The 20,165-nt window shown below is 32.6% G+C and overlaps 3 protein-coding genes across 3 annotated transcripts; all 3 read left to right on the top strand.

Annotated features, from left to right (window-relative positions):
- Positions 1-620: 620 nt before the first annotated feature.
- On the top strand, positions 621-2,927 carry LOC143623495 (putative F-box/LRR-repeat protein At3g58880). The gene is made up of 3 exons (XM_077094417.1): positions 621-1,763; positions 2,482-2,688; positions 2,799-2,927. The coding sequence occupies exons 1-3, from the start codon at positions 621-623 to the stop codon at positions 2,925-2,927; spliced, it is 1,479 nt and encodes a 492-aa protein (XP_076950532.1).
- A 5,697-nt stretch (positions 2,928-8,624) lies between these two features.
- Positions 8,625-13,847, top strand: LOC143623396 (putative F-box/LRR-repeat protein At5g15620). Its single transcript, XM_077094342.1, has 5 exons — positions 8,625-9,782; positions 10,290-10,496; positions 10,616-10,720; positions 10,820-10,847; positions 13,753-13,847. The coding sequence occupies exons 1-5, from the start codon at positions 8,625-8,627 to the stop codon at positions 13,845-13,847; spliced, it is 1,593 nt and encodes a 530-aa protein (XP_076950457.1).
- Positions 13,826-16,868, top strand: LOC143634656 (inositol phosphorylceramide glucuronosyltransferase 1-like). Its single transcript, XM_077102704.1, has 10 exons — positions 13,826-14,177; positions 14,293-14,413; positions 15,074-15,259; positions 15,338-15,501; positions 15,581-15,688; positions 15,755-15,892; positions 15,974-16,081; positions 16,157-16,436; positions 16,526-16,643; positions 16,724-16,868. Exons 1-10 carry the CDS (start codon positions 13,932-13,934, stop codon positions 16,866-16,868), a joined length of 1,614 nt encoding a protein of 537 aa, XP_076958819.1. The 5' UTR covers positions 13,826-13,931.
- Positions 16,869-20,165: the final 3,297 nt, after the last annotated feature.

Genomic DNA, 20,165 nt, shown 5'->3' with positions numbered 1-20,165 from the left:
CTCTATTTTTGAAATTCGAGTTTGGCTCGTAAGTAGTTTTTCACGTTTGAGCTTGTCACAGGTTTGACTCGTTTACTATTTATAGTTATTTTACTAGTATTTATACTTGTTTTTCTATATATATTTTAATTATATTTTTAACGTAAGATGTTATTTACTTATTTCTATCACAACATTTATACATAACACGAATTATTATAAAACTATATTTAGTATATTAAATAAAAGTTAGACAGGTAATAAATAAATAGGCTCCTTTAGGCTGGCGGGATGACTCAAACTCGACAAGTGAAGCTCAAGCTCCGGCTCATTTATCAAACAAACTTATATTTAAACTCAAGCTCGTTTAAGCTAAGCTCAATCAAGTTTTAACAAACCATTCTTAAACAACTCGTGAGCACCTTAACTCATTCACACCTGTACTTCTACACTCTAGTTCCTAGAAGTTTTTTTTTCTTAATCATATGGGACTTTAAAGGTAAATAAATAAAATAAAATAAATAAATAAAACATAACTAACACCTTGAATAACGTAAGATTTAAATATGTAAAGTTTGTAAACAGAAGAATAAATCAAATTAGCCCATAACCCTAACGACCGATTTCCACCGCCGTATCACATGGATGATGATCGGATTTCGAAGCTTCCTACAAACATTGTTGATCACATCCTCTCGTTTCTTAATACTCCAAAAGACCTTGTTCGGATGAGTGTATTGTCTAAGACCTGGTTTCACCTTACCGCTTCATTCCCCGATTTATTTTTCGATAACTATTATTTTATATCTGGAGAAGGTTTCTTAGATTATGTGGAGTACACCACGTCTAGATTTTGCCATCATAATGTCACGGCACGCAGACTCCGTCTCGTTACAACTATTGAAGAGCTTGCCGAATTAGATATCGTTAACAGATGCCTTGAACGAGTACTTAAGAACGGCGTCAAGGAGTTGATGATTGATATTACTAACCAATACCATCCAGAAGTCCCAAATTACCGTTTGCCAGACATTCTCTTATCTGTTTCCGTGTTAGAATCTTTGACCATACGTGGTTGTGAGTTGCCTTCTTCCTTGATGGATGATGTCAGGTTTAAGTCTTTGACGTATTTGAGACTCTATAAAGTTCATATAGATAATGAAGCGATCGAGTATCTGACCACTAGTTGTCCTCTTTTACAAACATTTGGTATTGTCGAGTGTAATGGTTTCGACAGCTTTTGTGCTTTCGGGCATCAAAATCTTAGAAATGTTTGGATTTGGTATAACACTCCAGTTGAGAGAATAGATATTGAAGCTCCAAATCTATCTACTCTTATACTAATAGATTGGTTTGGAAGAGGAGCACCACAGGTGAACTTGGCTTCAAGCAAAAGCCGAACAACGGTTACTTACATGGGGTGTCTGTCAGTAAAACCGAATGATTTTACCGACTTGTTATCCAATTTCCCATTCATTGAAGATTTGAGGTTGGTTTCATTACGACCAGGTAACAGCGTGAAGCTGTTAAGTCATTCTTTGAGAAGATTGATGTTAGACTGTGATTTGGAAAATCTTGAGCTCAATACCCCCAATTTGGATTTATTTGTTTACTCTAGTAGTCTTTCGGATCAGTCTATGCTACGACACTTAACCGATTCAAAAGCATCTATGCTGTGTTATCCGCATGGCTATGTAGATTTCCTTTGGTTCCACAAGTTGAGGCGGTTTTTGGGTAAGAAAAATGGGTTCAAAGCTTTGAACTTGTATATTCACACCTCTGAGGTTCGTTTCTTTGATCAAATCATTCATGTATTAGTTTGTTGTGAATATTACATAAATTAATTAAGTTTCGTGTCGGTTTTGGACTTGTTTGACTAAACAAAATCTTGTGCTACTAAACTAGTTCTATAAATGGCTCATCAATTTTGACTAAACATACATGGATGTCAATCTTTATAGAAAACTTTAATAAAACAAAATTTAAAAATCAACAGGTAACCAATTTTGAGGCCAAGTACCAAAAAGAGCAAATTAATAAATGGGTCATCAATATCTTGGTTGTTTTACAGAACTTACATAACTGATTAAAGAAAGGCTTTCAAAACAAAAATTTTAAGTCATTTGCTCTAGGAGTCCAGAATAACAAAAAAGTTTGTTCTAGATTTGAAAGCCCTATTTTGTGTTTATGTGGTTGTTCAACTTCGTTTTACATATTGATTGTGACACCAAATTACAATCAAAGTCGCATATTCAGGACATGTTTGGGATTGAGTTTGAAACCAACTTATTGCGTTATTGGCTTTTTCAAAAAGAGATAAGTTAAAAAAATATTTGGCAATCACAAAAGTCCTTTTTATTTCAACTTTTTGATAAGGTTAAAAACCAGTTTTCTAAAATCCACAGGCTATTTTTAAAATAGTTTTTTTATAAAAGCCAGTAAATCAATATCTTGTTTTCAAACTCAATCCTAGTCACGCCCTTTGTTTTAATTCCCTTGCAGAAATTCAATGAGTTATGGAAACTTAAGGCAATTGAGTTGCCACCTTATGAACTCCAGCATGTTGAGCTACAACTAGATGCCCTTGAAGAATCATCGGCTCAGATAGCTTTTGTGGATGTTGTACTTTGGTGTTGCCGTCCTCGATCTCTAACTTTAATATCAACCTCTCCTTCAACTGAGTTTGAAGAACAAAGTGATCTTGCCCTGGTAAAAGTTATATTTAACAAAGATTATCCATTATTTCACTTTCAATGCACTTAACATTGTTTTGAAATTTGTAGATATTATCCTTTTTTCTGTTTGTTATTTTTTTTCAGTTTACATATGAGAAGCTACTTCAACAAGAAGATCAAGGCCATACCATTTTCAAGATCGTGTCGCCTTCTTCTTCAATGTTTGTGGCATTACCTAGCAAAGGAAAAGCAATTAGCTTCATAAAGGAATAAGGTACACTTTTCTATCAGCTAACTATATACGCGTACACATATTTTAAGTCGCTGTTAATATCTAAAGAGTTCTCCAAGAAGATGTAGACAATCAAAGGTTTTGTAGGTTTAAAGGTTTTCTGATTCGTTGGATTTAGGCATGTATCGGTTAGGACGAGGGTATGAAAGTCACGATTAATTAAAGATTAGAGTTTTAACAAGTTGCACTTTCTTTTTATAAACATTATGGTGCATGGAGGTTTTTCTTCGTTACCCATTGTTCAATTTATTTATTTTTGAGCCTTATATGGTGGTTTTTTCTACATGAGATGGAAATTTATAAATACTCAAATCAACCCAAACTAACACCGTATTTATGCCAAACCTAAAGTCTATTTTTGATGCACACATGCAACTGCCTAAATTGTTTTGTTTCAAAATATATGGTTATGACTTATGAAGGTAATATTATTGTGTTTTAAATGGAGATTAAAGTTTCAGCAGGAAAACTAATGTGTCTCTCATTTAGACCCGTCCAAACTCACCCGGCTCAGCCATGTTGAGCAAGCGAGCCCCCTACAAGCAATGCTTTCTTTTGGATTTATATATTTGATGATACTGTTGAGTAATATAGTGACATTCTGATTCATTTGGGATCCTTTTAAAAACTAACCGCATATTTCTCTGTTTCGAGTTGTCAAACAGTATTCCTTGCGTAAACTGGTTGATGTGCTTGATGTTAATGATAGCTCAAGCATGGCTGCAACTAGATCTCACATAGTGGTTGGTAGATAGATGGAAAGTGCGGATGGTGAGATGAAGCTTCTAATCCCTAGAGTTGATAAGTGAATGGCCTTACTGGCACATTTTGTGTTGCACATTTATCCCAAATAACCATTTATCCCATTTTTCTTATGTTTTTATTTGACTGCTTCACATTTTGTGATTCTAGACGTTTATTTCCTTAGTTTTGTTATATGAGTTGATTGCATTTTATTAGGTTTGACCTATTTGTCATTTATGATATGGATCAAATTTATGTACAAAGATATCTCAAGGTTTATGGACAATTATTGTTGCATCTTTTTATTTTTTTCGTCATTATATTTAATGTAATATGTAATGCAATTATTCCCCTACCAATCGCTTTTATTATTTTGTGGAATTTATTGGATGTGGCTTCTTGTTGTAATTAAATTATTGGAAGTTGTTATACATTACTTTAATTATTATGTGCTTTAGTTTGTGTGCATGCTTATGGTTTATTTTGTTTACATATGATTATTTCATATTATATCACATACTAGATTTTATCCCCTATATTACGGGGGTTGTTTTACATTATTCGTTTTTAATATTTATATATGTATATTTGTATTTTAATTTTATTTATTGTAAGAAAGTTAATAATCAATATACTTGAGGTTTGAAGATAAAATGGTTTCAGAAATAAATGATATGTTATAATCCGGTTTAAAAGCTATCTGGGTTTGGTGATACCCATTACCCGTTTATTTTCTTTATCATAAAATTGTTTCTTAATTATAAATAATATCTTTTTTTTTAAATAAAATAGAATATTAATTTTTAGTATATTCCTATTTTATAGGATTTTCATATCAAATATTTTATGAGGTTAATTTTTAATATAATAAGATGTTATAACCCATTTAAGAGCTATCTGGGTTTGGTGAGACCTTTACCCGTGAATTCGGGTCACATGTGTGAGAAACTTTCATTTACAAATAAAGCAATTTGATGGCTTAAGAGAATGGTTGTTTTACATTTTTCGTTTTTTAATATTTATCTTTTGGATTTTAATTTTCTTTATTGTAAGAAAGTTAATAATATACTTAAGGTTTGATAATAAAAGGGTTTCATAAATAAATGATATGTTATAACCCGTTTAAAAGCTATCTGGATTTGGTGACCCATGACCCGCTTATGTTTTTTACTATAAAATTATTTATTAATTATAAATAATATCTTTTTTTAAATTGGATACTAAATTTTAGTATATCCCTATTTTATAGAATTTTCATATCAAATAATTGGTAAGATTAATTTTTAATATAATGAGATGTTATAACCCGTTTAAGAGCTATCTGGTTTTGGTAATACCCATACCATGAATTTGGGTTAAATCAATGAGAGACCTCCATTTAAAAATCAAGCAATCTGGTGGCTTTCATAAAAGGGGGGAGCAACCACATCGCGACACGTAGGATTTTAGGGTTTTCGTTTATATATATTATTAGATTTTATCTCCTGTATTACGGGGGTTATTTTATATTATTTGTTTTTAATATTTATATATGTATATTTGAATTTTAAATTTATTTATTGTAAGAAAGTTAATAATTAATGTACTTGAGGTTTGATGATAAAATGGCTTCACAAATAAATGATGATATGTTATAATTTGATTTAAAAGCTTTCTGGGTTTGGTAATACCCATTACCTGTTTATTTTCTTTCCTATAAAATTGTTGGTTAATTATAAATAATATCTTTTTTTTAAAATAAAATAGGATATTAATTTTTAGTATATCCCTATTTTATAGGATTTTCATATCAAATATTTGATGAGATTAACTTTTAATATAATGAGATTTATAACCCGTTTAAGAGCTATTTGGGTTTGGTGAGACCCTTACCCATGAATTCGGGTTAAATGCGTGAGAAACCTTCGTTTACAAATAAAGCAATCTGATGGCTTGAGAGAATGATTGTTTTACATTTTTTGTTTTTTAATATTTATTTTTTTATTTTAATTTTCTTTATTGTAAGAAAGTTAATAATATACTTAGGGTTTGATGATAGGGTTTCATAAATAAATGATATGCTATAACCCGTTTAAAACTATCTGGATTTAGTGACCCATGACCCGCTTATGTTTTTTACTATAAAATTGTTTGTTAATTATAAATAATATATTTTTCCTTTTAAGTTGGATATTAAATTTTAGTATATTCCTATTTTATAGGATTTTCATATCAAATAATTGGTAAGATTAATTTTTAATTTAATGAGATGTTATAACCCGTTTAAAAGTTATCTAGTTTTGGTAAGACCCATACCCATGAATTTGGGTTAATCAATGAGAGGCCTTCATTTAAAAATCAAGCAATCTGGTGGCTTCCATAAAAGGGGGAAGCGACCACATCGCGACACATAGGATTTTAGGGTTTTCGTTTATATATATTATAGATGTTTAATGTTTGTCTTCACGTATAGTAAACATGGACATTATATCCTTAATTTAACACGTATAGTACCCTGTACCCGAGTACCTAACCTAGTAAAATAATATAAAGAAAACCATACACAAGTGACAAGATCTACTTGTTTTTTTTAGAAAAACAAAGGTGTATTAACCAAAACAAAAAACTTGCAAGATGCTAGCAATACTTGATTACAACCAAAAGTTGAAAGTGCACTGACCAATCCTAACTAAATCATGGATTGTAGCCCAATCATAACCAATAAACGATTTAGAGTTGCTTACTTCCACGATTTCATCCAATTTTTAAGTAATGTTATCAAACACCTTCTCGTTCCTTATTTCCCACACACACACACAATCATGTCATTACGATTGAAGTGTACACTTTTTGCCTTAGTCGATCTCTCACTAGGGTTGAGGATGCCTCTGAAACAGGATCGGAAGCCACTTTACCGTGGTTACAGTTACAACACCCATCAATTCTCCGCCATACTTCTTTTCCAACGCAACAACTTGCCAAGATGTGGTCAATCGGTTTCTTCAAAATGATTAAGGATATAAAGCTCTTAATTTTTTTTTTGGTGAAGAATAGATTTAAAATGTCAAGTTTGGTTTGAACCAATGGTGTAGTTATTCATTTTGATTATTAAGTTTTGTGAGTTAATTGTGTTGAGACCCTAATTCACTCCGTGCTTTGAATGGACTCAGGTCTCATCTGTAGGCAATTTCAGAATAGGAATTGAAGAATAAACACAATGAATTTGATAAACTTGCAAATTAATTTGATAAATTTATTCGTGTAATGATCAATAAACTACAGGTCCTACTTAGGTTTTTATAACCCTACTAATTAAATACTAGACCTTAGACTTTACAAATATACATGCTAGACATAATATCTACTTTCTAAAATAACTAAAAGACCCCTAATATTTAGTTTATATTTTCAACACTTCCCCTTAAACTAAATATAGTTCAACGAGAGTTTTCAACTTTCCTGACTTGCATTTACAACAGCATCGGTTCTTCATCTTCCAACATGAGATGGGCTTCTTGGTCCTTTACCGCTTTTGAAAATGATTTTCGTTGTATTAACCGAAGTGTTGTGTAGGATCTATTTTTGGGAAAAGCCCTATCCTTGTGTATAATGTCTTTTGTAACAAACCTGGTTTGTAAAACTACTTTAAAAGCCCATGGTATCCTAATATAATTATGTCTGCGATAATCATATGTTTACGGTATACATGACGTCACGCACCCGCGCTTCCGTCTTGATGGGGTGTGATATAAGCGTTCTGATAAATCAAAATCAAGTCTCGCGGCTATTCTATTCTTTTATGATTGATCGATAACAGATTTCTGCCCCTTTTTTTCTGGATCAAATCACAGACAAGAAAAAACAACAAATGTTTTCTTTCTGTTTAATTGAATAGCAATCACAGGAGACAATAATTCGCTATTCTTGATTTGATCGATAATCACAACTCACAAGTAGACTTTCAATTGAATTTCACTTTCTATTGATTCTTGCTTCAAACACTGATTTTAATATTGTTATAATCGCTCGCTTCAATTTGATTTTCTACTTCCCTTTGATCGATTAACCTTGCTCTGATGCCACTATTAGCAATTTCAGAATAGGAATCGAAGAATAAATACAATGAATTTGATAAACTTGCAAATTAAATTGATAAATTTGTTCGTGCAATGATTGATCAAATTACAAGCCCTACTTGGGTTTTTATAACTATACTAATTACATACTAGACCCTAGACTTTACAAATATACATAATAGACATAATATATACTTTCCAAAATGACTAAAAGACCCCTAATATTTAGTTTATATTTTCAACATCATCATGGAAGGGAGGAATCCTCTGGCACAAATCCATTTTCAATATAGAGCCATCATCGTTGTCTCCATTGTGTAGAAGTGTATGTTTATAGAAGGTTTGTCTAGGGCTATTCACAAGTCGAGCCTGAGTTAAGCCAGGGTGGGTTCGAACTCGAGCTCTAAATTAAACGAGGCAACTTAGCTAGGCTCTAACTCGATTTTGAAGTTAAACGAGCCTAAGATCGAGCCAACGAGCTGAGCCATGACCCGAGCAAAGCTTGGGACGGGTTTGACTCGGTTACAAAAACGAGCCAACTTAGCTCATGTTGTTTCAAATAAAGCATTTTTATCTAATTTTACTTGAGCTTTTATTGAGCGAGCCATAAGCCCGAGCTTCGATCGCGGGGTTTTTAATTAGCGTTAGGTTTGTTGGGCAAATAGCGTTGGCCAAATATATCATAAGGGCGTTTCCTTTTTCTAATATCTCTTTTAATGTAACAAATCTTGGACTTAAAAAAATAATAAAATACCGACTTAAAGTAAGATTAAAATATGTTACAGAAGAGTAAATCAATTAATACCCTAACGACCCACTGCCGTCTCATTCTCTGTTTCTATAATTCTTTCTATTTTAGTTTCCTACGGAAACCTAACAATGGATGATCGGATTTCGCAGCTTCCTATAAACACTGTTGATCACATCCTCTCGTTTCTTAATACTAGGTATGGCCCTCCGAAAGAGCTTGTTCGAATGAGTGTATTGTCTAAGACCTGGTTTCACCTAACTGATTCTTTCCCGGATTTATATTTCATTAACGCTAAATTTAGACCTCGAGAAAGTTTTTTCAAGTATGTCGAGTATACCACGTCCAGAATTTGCCCTCAAAATGTCGCTGCACGCACGTTCTTACTTATTACAAGGATCGAAGATCCTGCAGAATTCGATGTTGTTAACAGTTGCCTTGAACTAGTTCTTAAGAATGGCGTGAAGGAGTTGGAGATTAATATTACTAACATTACAAATCTCCCAAACTACCGTTTGCCAAACACACTCTTATCTGTCTCAGTGTTAAAGTCTTTGACCATATGTGGTTGTGAGTTGCCTTCTTCCCTGATGGCGGATGGGATCAAGTTTAACTCTTTGAATTTTTTTAAACTCTTTGGCGTCCGTATAGACAATGAAGGGATCAAGTATCTCACTAATAGTTGCCCTATTCTACAAACAATTTGTATTATCCTTTGCACGGGTTTCAACAGCTTTTGTGTTTGTGGGCATCAAAATCTTAGACATGTTCAGCTTCAATACAAGACTCGAATGGAGAGAATAGATATTGAAGCTCCAAATCTATCTAAGATTTTACTAGCAGATTGGCTTGGAGGAGGGGCACCGAGGGTGAACTTGGCTTCATGCAAAAAACTAACAAAAGTGACTTACATAGAGAATCATCCGTTAGCGAAGTCAAATGATTTTACCGACTTCTTATACAACTTCCCATTCGTTGAAGAGATTGGGTTGCTTGTTTTACAGCCATGCAACAACCTGAAGTTGTCAAGTCATTCTATGAGGAGATTGGTGTTACATTCAGACTGTGATTTGGAAAATATTGAGCTCAATACTCCCAATTTGGATTTATTTGTTTACCGTGGAACCCTTTCGGAACAGTATATGGCCGGGCACTTAACCCATTTGAAAGCATCTATGGGGTGTTATCTCAACGACTATGTAGATATGCTTTGGTTTAGGAGTTTGAGGTTATTTTTGGGCAAGAAAAATGGGTTCAAAGTTTCGAACTTGTATATTCGCACCACTCAGGTTCGTTTCTTTGATTAAATCATTCATGTGTTAGTTTGTTGTGAACAGTTACAGAAGATAATCAAGTTTCGAGTCGGGTTTGGGCTGACTTGTTTGGCTATACAAAATCTAATGCGACCAAACAAGTTTTATTTAAAAAGTGTTTTTTAAGCACATACATGGATTTTCAGTTTTTTTTATTTTCCATAGAAGTTTAAAAGAACAAAAGGTAATTAATATCCGCAGGTAACCAATTTTATGTCTCGAGTACCAAAAAGAGCAATTTAGCAAATTGGTCATCAAGACCTTGATTGTTTCACAGAACTTACATATATAACTGATTAAAGTAAGGGTTTTCTAAACATCTAAGTCATTTATTCTAGAAGTCCAGTATTAAAAAATGTATGTTATAGGTTTTAAACGCCCTATTTTGTGTTTATGTGGTTCATAAATTTAGTTTTACATGTTTGCTTTTAACGCCAAATTACAATCAAACAAATTTGTGTATTCATTCCAATTCCCTTGCAGAAATTCACTGAGTTAGAAAAACTAAAGGCAGTTGAGTTGCCACCTTATGAACTCGAGCATGTTGAGCTACAACTAGACACCCGTGAAGAATCATCGTCTCGGATAGCTTTTGTGGATGCTGTACTTTGGTGTTGCCGTCCTCGATCTATAACTTTAATATCAACCTCTCCTTTAACTGAGTTTGAAGAACAAAGTGATCTTGTCATGGTAAAAGTTTTTATCTGTTATTTCACTTAACATTGTTTTAGACTTTGTTGTACACTGCAATTAAGTAGAGATATTATCCTTTTTTCTGTTTGTTATTATTATTATTATTTTTTTTTTAGTTTACATATGAGAAGCTACTTCAACAAGAAGATCAAGGCCATACCAATATCAAGATCGTGTCACCTTCTTCTTCATTGTTTGTGGCATTACCTAGCAAAGGAAAGGCAATTAGCTTGAGAAAGGAATAAGGTACACTTTTATCAGCTAACTATGCCCCCCCCCCTTTTTTTTTCTTTTTAAGTCACTTGTTAATATCTAAACAGTTCTTGAAGAAGATCTACGGGTTTGAAGGTATTCTAATGCGTTGGATTTAGGAATCTACTGGTTAGGACGAGGGTATGAAAGTCACGAGTAAAGATTGGAGTTTTAACAAATTGTAGTTTTCATTTTACAGTAGAAACTCGATAAATTAATACTCGACTATTTAATAAACTCTCTAAGATAATATTTTTTGCCGGTCCCGACTCGGGGATAGGGTGCTAAATTAATAATTCGTTAAAATTATAAGATAATACATTTTTGATAATTTCTTTAGACCCCATATAAAATGTACATTAATAATTTCTTATATATAGCATATTACATGAATGATTTATGAAGGTTTCTTGAAAAATGACTTAATTGTCTTTTGTTTTTTGTTGAAATCAATTTCCCCTTGAATCTCGTCTCTAATTTTCCTTAGCATGGTAAGAACTTCTGGTGTTGTTTTCTCATAGCTCAACAAGAAATTGTTCAATGTGATTGCCGCTTTAATAGTTTCGTTTCGCGAAGGGGGCTCCATTGTAGAACTTTCATCTTCTTCTTCATCGATATCATCTTTATTAATTCCAATAACGCTTTCAATAATTTCTTCATCAGTCAACAACTGTGCAACTACATTTTCTTCTGGGTGAGTCAGAACATTCTACTATAAATTAATAAAATATTAATTAATATATAAATTAATAATTATTAATTTATCGATTAATTAATAACTCTTTTAATTAATAAATTTTGGTGGTCCTATGTGTATTGTTTTATAGAGTTTCTACTATATAAACATTATGATGCAAGGAGGTTTTGCTTCGTTACCCGTTGTTCAATTTATTTATTTTTGAGTCTTATATGATGGTTTTTTTCTGCATGAGATGGAATTTTACAAATACTCAAATCAACCCAAACCAACACCATATGTATGACAACCCCAAAGTCTATTTTTGAGGTACACAACTGCCTACATTGTTTTGTTTCAAAATTTATATGGTTATGACTTATGAAGGTAATAATATTGTGTTGTAATGGAGATTAAAGTTTCAGCAGGCATACTAATGTGTCTCTCATTTAGACCTGTCCAAACTCACCCGACTCGGCCATGTTGTGCAAGAGAATGAAGAGATCCCTTTACAAGCAATGTTTTCTATTGGATTTATCTATTTGATGATACTGTACGTTGAGTAATATAGTGACATTCTGATTCATTTGGGAACCTTTTAAAAATTTATGGCTTAATTCTCGGTTTTGAGTTGTCAAATAGCATCCTTGCGTCATCCAGTATACCGTTTCGGATCAGGTATGTAGACGGATCTGGAGGCAATCTTAGGGAATACTTTTAAACAAGGTCTGATATAAATCTACAGGTCGGGTGGTAGTTGAATTATGCGAAAAGTGGCGGAGCTGCACATTAATCTGCTTCATTGGATCACCACGAGTTGCTTTGATAACATTTCAACTTATAAAAGTGTGATAAAAGGCTAACTACTTTTGATTTTATAATTTTGAAAAAACAAAGAAACATTAATCATTATATTATGTAAAATAAAAAGGATTAAGTGATTAAAAATAAGTATTTTAACCAGCTAAACCCCTAGTCATAAAATCATATGGTTTTAACTTTTAAGTCAGCCCGGTTAGAACTAGAAGCATTTTTTTCACTTAGACGTGACTCGATTGAATATAGAGTCACGTCATTCGTTTGTCGAGCTTCTTTTGGTTCATTACTCCCTAAGAAAACGAGACATACAAGATTATTAGTCATAACTCTATATGACAAGATTTACGATATCATTCATGCAAGTAAATACAACTTAGTGTCTTTTATGCCCTATAAAACTAACTGTTTACGTACAAATATGGAATCGAAATAAAGAACCAAGGTGTGATGAAAAGGTTCTTAGAAAGGAAAATGATCATAAACATAACCCTGGTTAATAATAGCTTTTTATTTAAGTTACAATCATTTAATCCGTGTTTATTGGTTTTAGATGATAATTAGCATTCAAACAAAATAATATAAACCTAGAATTAATAAAAAAAAATACTTTTCAACTAGTCCTTTATATATTTACCGGGACCTTACTAACATATTTCCCCTACGTATTAGAGCATCTTCAATAATTCGTTTTTTGGTTTCTCAAAAACATGTTATGCCATCGTTGCCCAAACCAATCCCAAAACAATATTGTTAGGTTTGTGGGCAACTTGGGCTTGGTTTTGGGCCCGTTTAGTTGAAGACTTGAAGACATGTTTTGAGTTTAATGAAGATTTAAGGCATATGAGGTCTTTGGGTATTCCGGTATCTCTTTACCAGGGTATATATGTTTGTATATTTTTATTTATTTATTTATTTATTTATTTATTTTGTTGCTTAATTAAGCTATAAACTCTTAAGTCATAACTATTTTCTATATGCTCATATCTTGTACTTGTGGATGTAGGTCACGAAAATCGAACCACGTAAATCATTGTATGCATGTGTGTATGTTTTGTTAAAAAAAACAAGATCCTAACAAGCATGCCTCTCTCAAAACACTCTTTCCTCCAAACAAAATCTATGTCAAACGCGATTTCTCCTCCCTCCGCTCCCACAATCCGTTTGAGGTCGTTCCTACACAAGAACTTAATCCCACGTACGGTCACTCCACCTCACCTACTCTTTTCTTTACCTCAATCAATCTCTCTTTCCTCCACAGACAATCAAAACATTCTATTGGAGATGCTCCAAACATCTCAATGCACACCCGAAAAAAAAAATAATTTAAACTTCCCGTTTTGGTGCTCTATGACCATTTTCAAGGCAGTTTTAATTTTCACAAAGTAATAAATAATTAAAATTTAAATAGGAAAAACATGTAGAACGTGGGCCCAATTACCGTTATTGTACATAGACCTGTTAGTAAATTATACGACGGGAAAAATTAATGTTTTTTTTTGTTTGCAGATACGAAGAACACATTAATTTCCCATCCAAATTCTGTTGCTGGCATTCGTGATTTTGGACAATCATTTTCAAAATCTATCAAATGTCGCCCTTAACGTGACGTACGTTGCATGCAGTCCTTAAAAACCTAAAAAACTTCATTATTACGTTTCTGTTAAGAGTAGATTCTGATCGGTAATATGAAATTGAGGTCTATTTCGAGAACCCTTTTTGGTTTGATTATTATCTTATCTGCTTTGAATCAAAATGCACGTGTTTCGGCTTCTTCCGAATCAAAGGAAGCTTATGTAACCCTTTTATATGGAGATGAATTCGTGCTGGGAGCACGTGTTCTCGGGAAGTCGATTCGGGATACCCGATCCACCAAAGAGATGGTGGTTTTGGTCTCCGATGGGGTTTCGGATTACGCGAAAACTCTTCTTCAGGTTTTGCCTGAATTCCTTTTATTTTTTTCAATTTAATTAGGGTTTTCAATTTTTTAAGGAATTCTAATAGCATGCTAGTGCTACAATTGATTTTGTTTATCATATATGTTTGTAGGCTGATGGTTGGATTGTGAAGCCAATTAGTCTAATGGAGAACCCTAATCAAGTGCGACCGACACGGTTTTGGGGTGTGTATACAAAGCTAAAGATATTCAACATGACTGATTATGAAAAAGGTGATTCACAACTCTATTTTACTACATTTGTGAAGGAAATTGAATAGATATTCAAATAAGATTTAAAAACCCTAACTTTTTAGCTATGCTAGCATGTCGGATTTGTCGGATTTGCCTAGAGTGACATATATAGAATGTGTTTTGGAAGTGTTAGAAATTCACATGGTGTGTGGTTTCTATGAGAGAGATGAATATGCTTTGGCTTGCAGGCGATCCGTCATTTCAAATTGTGGATCCTGACATCGTTGCAGATTATGTTAGTGTTTGTCTGGTCAATTAGACAATTCCTCTAGCCATTTCAAATGTGGAATCACTGTGGAACACATGGGATCCGCCATTTCAAATGGCGGATCATGAACACTACGAAGTCAGGTAAGATGCTTGATGGGATGTGACCTTTACAATATAATTATTACTTTAGTGGTTCCTTCATTTGAACAGACGAATTAGGTGTGTTTTATAGTGATTCCTCCATTTAAAATGCGTGAATTGTCCAACTTAACAAACAATTCTTGACATAGTCGCAACAATATTGTTAGGATTCGCCATTTTTAACTATGGATCGCCTAAAAACCAAAAAAAATCATCTCTCTCCTGGAAACCATAGAAGTTTAAAAAAATCGCCATATACTGCTCGATCATTTATTGAAACTACTGCAGTGGTGTATCTTGATGCTGATACGATAGTTATCAAGAACATTGATGTGTTATTCAAATGTGGAAAATTTTGTGCCAACTTAAAACACTCAGAGAGACTAAACTCAGGAGTTATGGTAGTTGAACCATCTGAAGAACTTTTTAAGGATATGGTGAGCAAAGTGGCAACATTGTACTCTTATACAGGAGGTATAATGCTCCCTTTATTCTCATATGTTGTTGTGTTGGTCACATTTTTTTTTAATTATTTTCTTGTTGTTTTGTTAGGTGATCAAGGCTTTCTCAATGCCTATTATGCTGGATTTCCAAGTGCTCGTGTTTTCGACCCTAATATTTCTACCGAAGAGCTAAATAATAAACCGGTTGCAGAAATGGAGAGACTTTCTACTATATACAATGCAGATATTGGACTTTACATGCTCGCTAACAAGGTATCGATCGTTTTTATTTTTCTTAAAAATTTAGTAATTTTTGTTAACATTTTTATCATCATATTGTGCATTGTAACAGTGGATGGTGGATGAAAAAGAACTTTGTGTTATACACTACACACTTGGCCCTCTAAAACCATGGGATTGGTGGACATCATGGCTATTAAAGCCTGTTGATATATGGCAGGTATTCTTTTCTACTCTAAATAAAAATATTTACATGATAATATTCTAATTCTACCTTAGTTAACAGGAGGTTAGAGAACATTTAGAAGAATCTCTACCGGGAACTCGAGGAGGAAGAAATCCTCATGATGATCTTTTAGTTAACTTCCTGTTTTTGCTACCAGTATTCATTTTACTGTTTTGTTATTACAGATCTTTTATACAGGTCAGCCTTGTCAAAAAAATTTTTTTTTAAGTTAAACTTTATGTTCATTATTTAAATCTTGATCGGTTTCCATGTGTGTAGACGCGTTCGTTATGTGATCACGCTAGACATATATATTATAAGTTCAGATCAGGAGGTGCACTAGCTTATTCTACAGCATCCTTATCCACTAATAGTTCTAATCAACAGGTTTAATCAGACTACTATAAATTATTTTCAGATTATGTTAAAATGTATAACATTTTCTGTAATTGTGGTTTGTAGTTTGCTAATGGCGCACACTCAATGGTACCAGGCTATCTTGGTTGGATTTCTGTATTGGTTTGTTTCGTGGCTGCATTCGTGTCACTTGGGTTTGGTATTTCGGTTGTGCCTCGACAAGTGAAGCCATGGACTGGTTTGATTCTGATGTATGAATGGATGTTCACAATATTCTTTTTATTATTTGGATGTTACTTGCACATGATATACAAATGGGGGAAAACGGTGGCAAATCAAACCGGAAATCGCGGTCCTGGAACTTCAGATTATGATTCTGAAAAGGGTTTGTTTATTTATTTGTAAAAAAGATTCCAACTTTTAATGCCTATAAATAATAAATCATCTTTAAGTTGATTTAAATTGGTTACGCAGGTCATCAAAGGGTATCTTGTGATGTTGCACCATGGTATTATGGGTTAGTGATGGCGGTTCTGGCTATTGCCGCCCCTCTAACGCCTGGCATTTTTGGGATTACCGCTTTATTTTTGAGGTAGATATTAAAGTGTGACATAGTTTTGAGTTTTATGTTTTGAAATGTATGCTTAAGGCTGCTATTTTTACTATTGATAGGTTGAGTTTGATGGTTGCTGGAGGTTTAGTTTTGGCATCTTTTATGACATATGCCTCGGAACACCTAGCGATCAGGTCGTTCGTGCGAGGGCTTGAAGATAGGGATACTTCAAGAACAAGCAACACTTGTTTGTTATGCTGCTAATTAGGTTTTCAAAATGAAAATGTTGGTTGTTTACTTGTAGATCTTCATGTTGAATTTGGTTTCATTAGTCCAAGCTTCTTTGGAAGGAATTTGTTTCATTGACAACTACAGTTAGTATTTTTCTACGGTCAACGTTTGACTTTTGGCCGTCATCATGCTTAATTTGGTTCATTGGTCCAATTTTGAATTTTGATAAACCATTTTTCACGTGACAACACTTTTCTTTTAACGATGACTTTTATTAAAAAGCCACAACAAGCAAAGTACCATAGACCAAAAACGACAACAAACATTTAAAACAAAACGTTGCACCAATTAATCTTTTCACATTTAAGAGACTTGAAAGGAGATCCGTTTTTAATCTAAAGATAGCCAAAAGTCTTTATTTTTCTATCACTTTGCAAACCAAATACAATTTGTTGGAGAAAATGATTTCGTTTCTAACCTTCCAAATACATCAACAAGCCATCATGATAATCTCTTACAAGATTTTTTCTTTTTATTGTCCAGCAAAGACAAGTTGTGCACTTCTATCAAATCACTAATAAGAAAGCGTATATAAAAGGAATTCGACACCAACAGAAATTTCTTTTGGAATGGAATGAATATTTTGTTATTTTTTTTAAATTATAAATTAGTGCATGAAACTGTATATAATTATTCTTAATTCTTAATGCTATTTACCCTTTCTAAATCTACAGGACTAACTAGCCTTTAGTTAAACCTATTACATTTTATCCAACTTGGATGATCTAATCTAGGATGAGCTCGGTATCTTATCCGCACCTATACCAAAAATCTGTAAAACTGAGTACCAAGTCCCGTACTGAATGTTACGGTACGGGTATTCTGGTACAGGCACCACTTGGGTATCGATACCGGTACGAGTAACAAATAAGCTAAATCAGTCCGGGTACCGGTACGTGACATGTACCAAATTGGCTAAATTGGTACAGTTAGTGGCACGGCAATGGCTTCAATAAACTATATACCAAAACCGTAATACCAAAACCAAAACTAAAATCAATAAACCGTAATATCAAAATAAATCATAATATGAAACAGTCACTGAGTATCGAAATACCCGCTTGAAGATACACATGAGTTGGACTTTTCAATAAAACTCTACATTTTTCAAACGGACACTGAGTACTAAAATATCAGTATCTGTATCCTTACCCGTAAATATCGAATACCAAATTACTAAAGATTATATAACATCGACAGTAACGTATAGATATTTTGTGATTTTTGTATTTCTTTAAAATTCTTCATTGTTATGTGGATTGTGTTTGTTTATGGCCACCGGTGTCACAAAAGACAAATACTTTATTGGTTGTTTTTAAGACGAAAAAGAAACAAAAATGTTAAGACAACAACGTCGGATATTTTAACAAAACAACATTAGTAAAGTCCGAAAGGGGACTACACATTATAATAATCATCAAAAGCTTCATATATCTCTTTTATTAAGGCATAATTGGACCACATAACGGCAATTATTATGCTTTATCTTATTTTATAATTTTTAATATTAAAAATTTAATAAAGATCCATTCAAATAAAAATCAAGCCTTTCAAGACAAAATTTGAGGTGGCCACTACCACAACTTCATGCAACTTGGATTCAATCATATAAAAAAATCATTAATCATTTAATGTTATGGATAATTAATTTATTGCATAACATGTACCTATATCCACTAAATTAATTGAGTCCTCATAGTTACGGGCTTGCCCCAAGCTTGACAAGTATACATTTGACAAATGTTTAATAAAGTCCGGTTAGAAACTAAGAAACCTAGAGCATATGTAATAGGAGATTTTTCAATCCAACGGCACAAGGTGGAAGGAAAAGGGTAAAAATATAACCAAAGACATCACAATATCACATGTTTTAGGTAAAAAATAGGTTAAAGTAAGTTCAGAGTAAATTTATGTTAAAGATGTAGCCATGTAGGGAAAAAACAAGGTTTTTAGCTGCATTTTGAAAACTGGACCAGAGAAGGTGGACATACTAGGGCCGGTTCTATTCGGTTCGGTGGTTTTTGAATGGCCTGACCGGTTTGGACAATTGGACGGTTGAACCGATGAGCTGGTTTGGTGATCAAACCAGGTTTAAGCATGCATATATATATATATATATATAGGGGAATGTTCATGTGTATTTTAGTCTTAACATGAGAATGTAGGAAATAATACCAATTTATAAAAAAATGAGAACGTTAGAAACAATACCAACTACAATACAATCTATATAAACAATTATTTATAATAACAAAGAGAAAAACCAAAAAATTTACAACAAAAGAATCAAAATCAAGAACAGAATAATAACAGCATATAACAGCAAATAGTTATCCAGCAAAAGAAAAAATCTAATAATAACAACAAAATATAAATACGCAAATACTTATAACGTTTCATAATCGAAAATTAGCAAATACAAACAAAAAATAACAAGAAACATTTATAAAAATAAATATAATAATAACACCAAATTGGTTATCACTGTTTTCATGTTAAGAATAAAATGTATTTAATCCTGTTTCTATATATATATAGGGTTTGGATAAATACAAATGACTTTTTATCATGAGAAGTGTACAAATAGTTAGAGTAATTATGTTAACAATAAAGTATGTATTATTACACTATAACTTTTGATCTAGAATAATTATTGTTACACTGTAAAATTTATATAACATAATTACTCTAGTTTAAAGCTGTAATTACTATAGTTATTTGTATATCTAGTATGCTAATTTGATTTGTACTGAATGATCTATATATAAAAGCCTTACCAATTATTTTATTATCTATTATAAAAACATTGATTTTTAAAGGGCTAAGAGTGGCTTATGAATTCTTCTATTGCAAATACTCTTAGATTTGAGCTTATGTTACCTCAATGGGAATATAATCATGTATGTTATGTACGTAGTGAAAGACTGAAAAGTTGATAATCACCCATTGTGGATTTGTGGATGAATTCTTAGTGGTTTTTTTGGTTTGGGCTTATGAAATAGAAAATTCTAAAAATTAAAAGGTTAGCTTATTCACTTAACATATTTTGGTTTATTTTTTCTGTTATCTATTTTTTTTAACTTTTAGTCATATTTATATATTTTAGATTTATATAAACTAAATAAAAATAAATATATTAGTTTATAAAAATGAAACTTAAGTTACATGATTTAGGTAAATAGGATAAAAGGGGTCATGTTCGGGTTACAAGGTTTTATGTGTGCTTGACATAAATATCGAATACATATATGGGTTGTGTTCAAACTGAAC

This window comes from Bidens hawaiensis, unplaced genomic scaffold (genome assembly GCF_021521415.1).
Source record: "Bidens hawaiensis isolate Kalapana, Puna unplaced genomic scaffold, B.hawaiensis_p1.1 tig00000055_1, whole genome shotgun sequence".
Classification (NCBI taxonomy): Eukaryota; Viridiplantae; Streptophyta; class Magnoliopsida; order Asterales; family Asteraceae; genus Bidens; species Bidens hawaiensis.
This window is presented reverse-complemented; position numbering and strand designations above follow the sequence as displayed.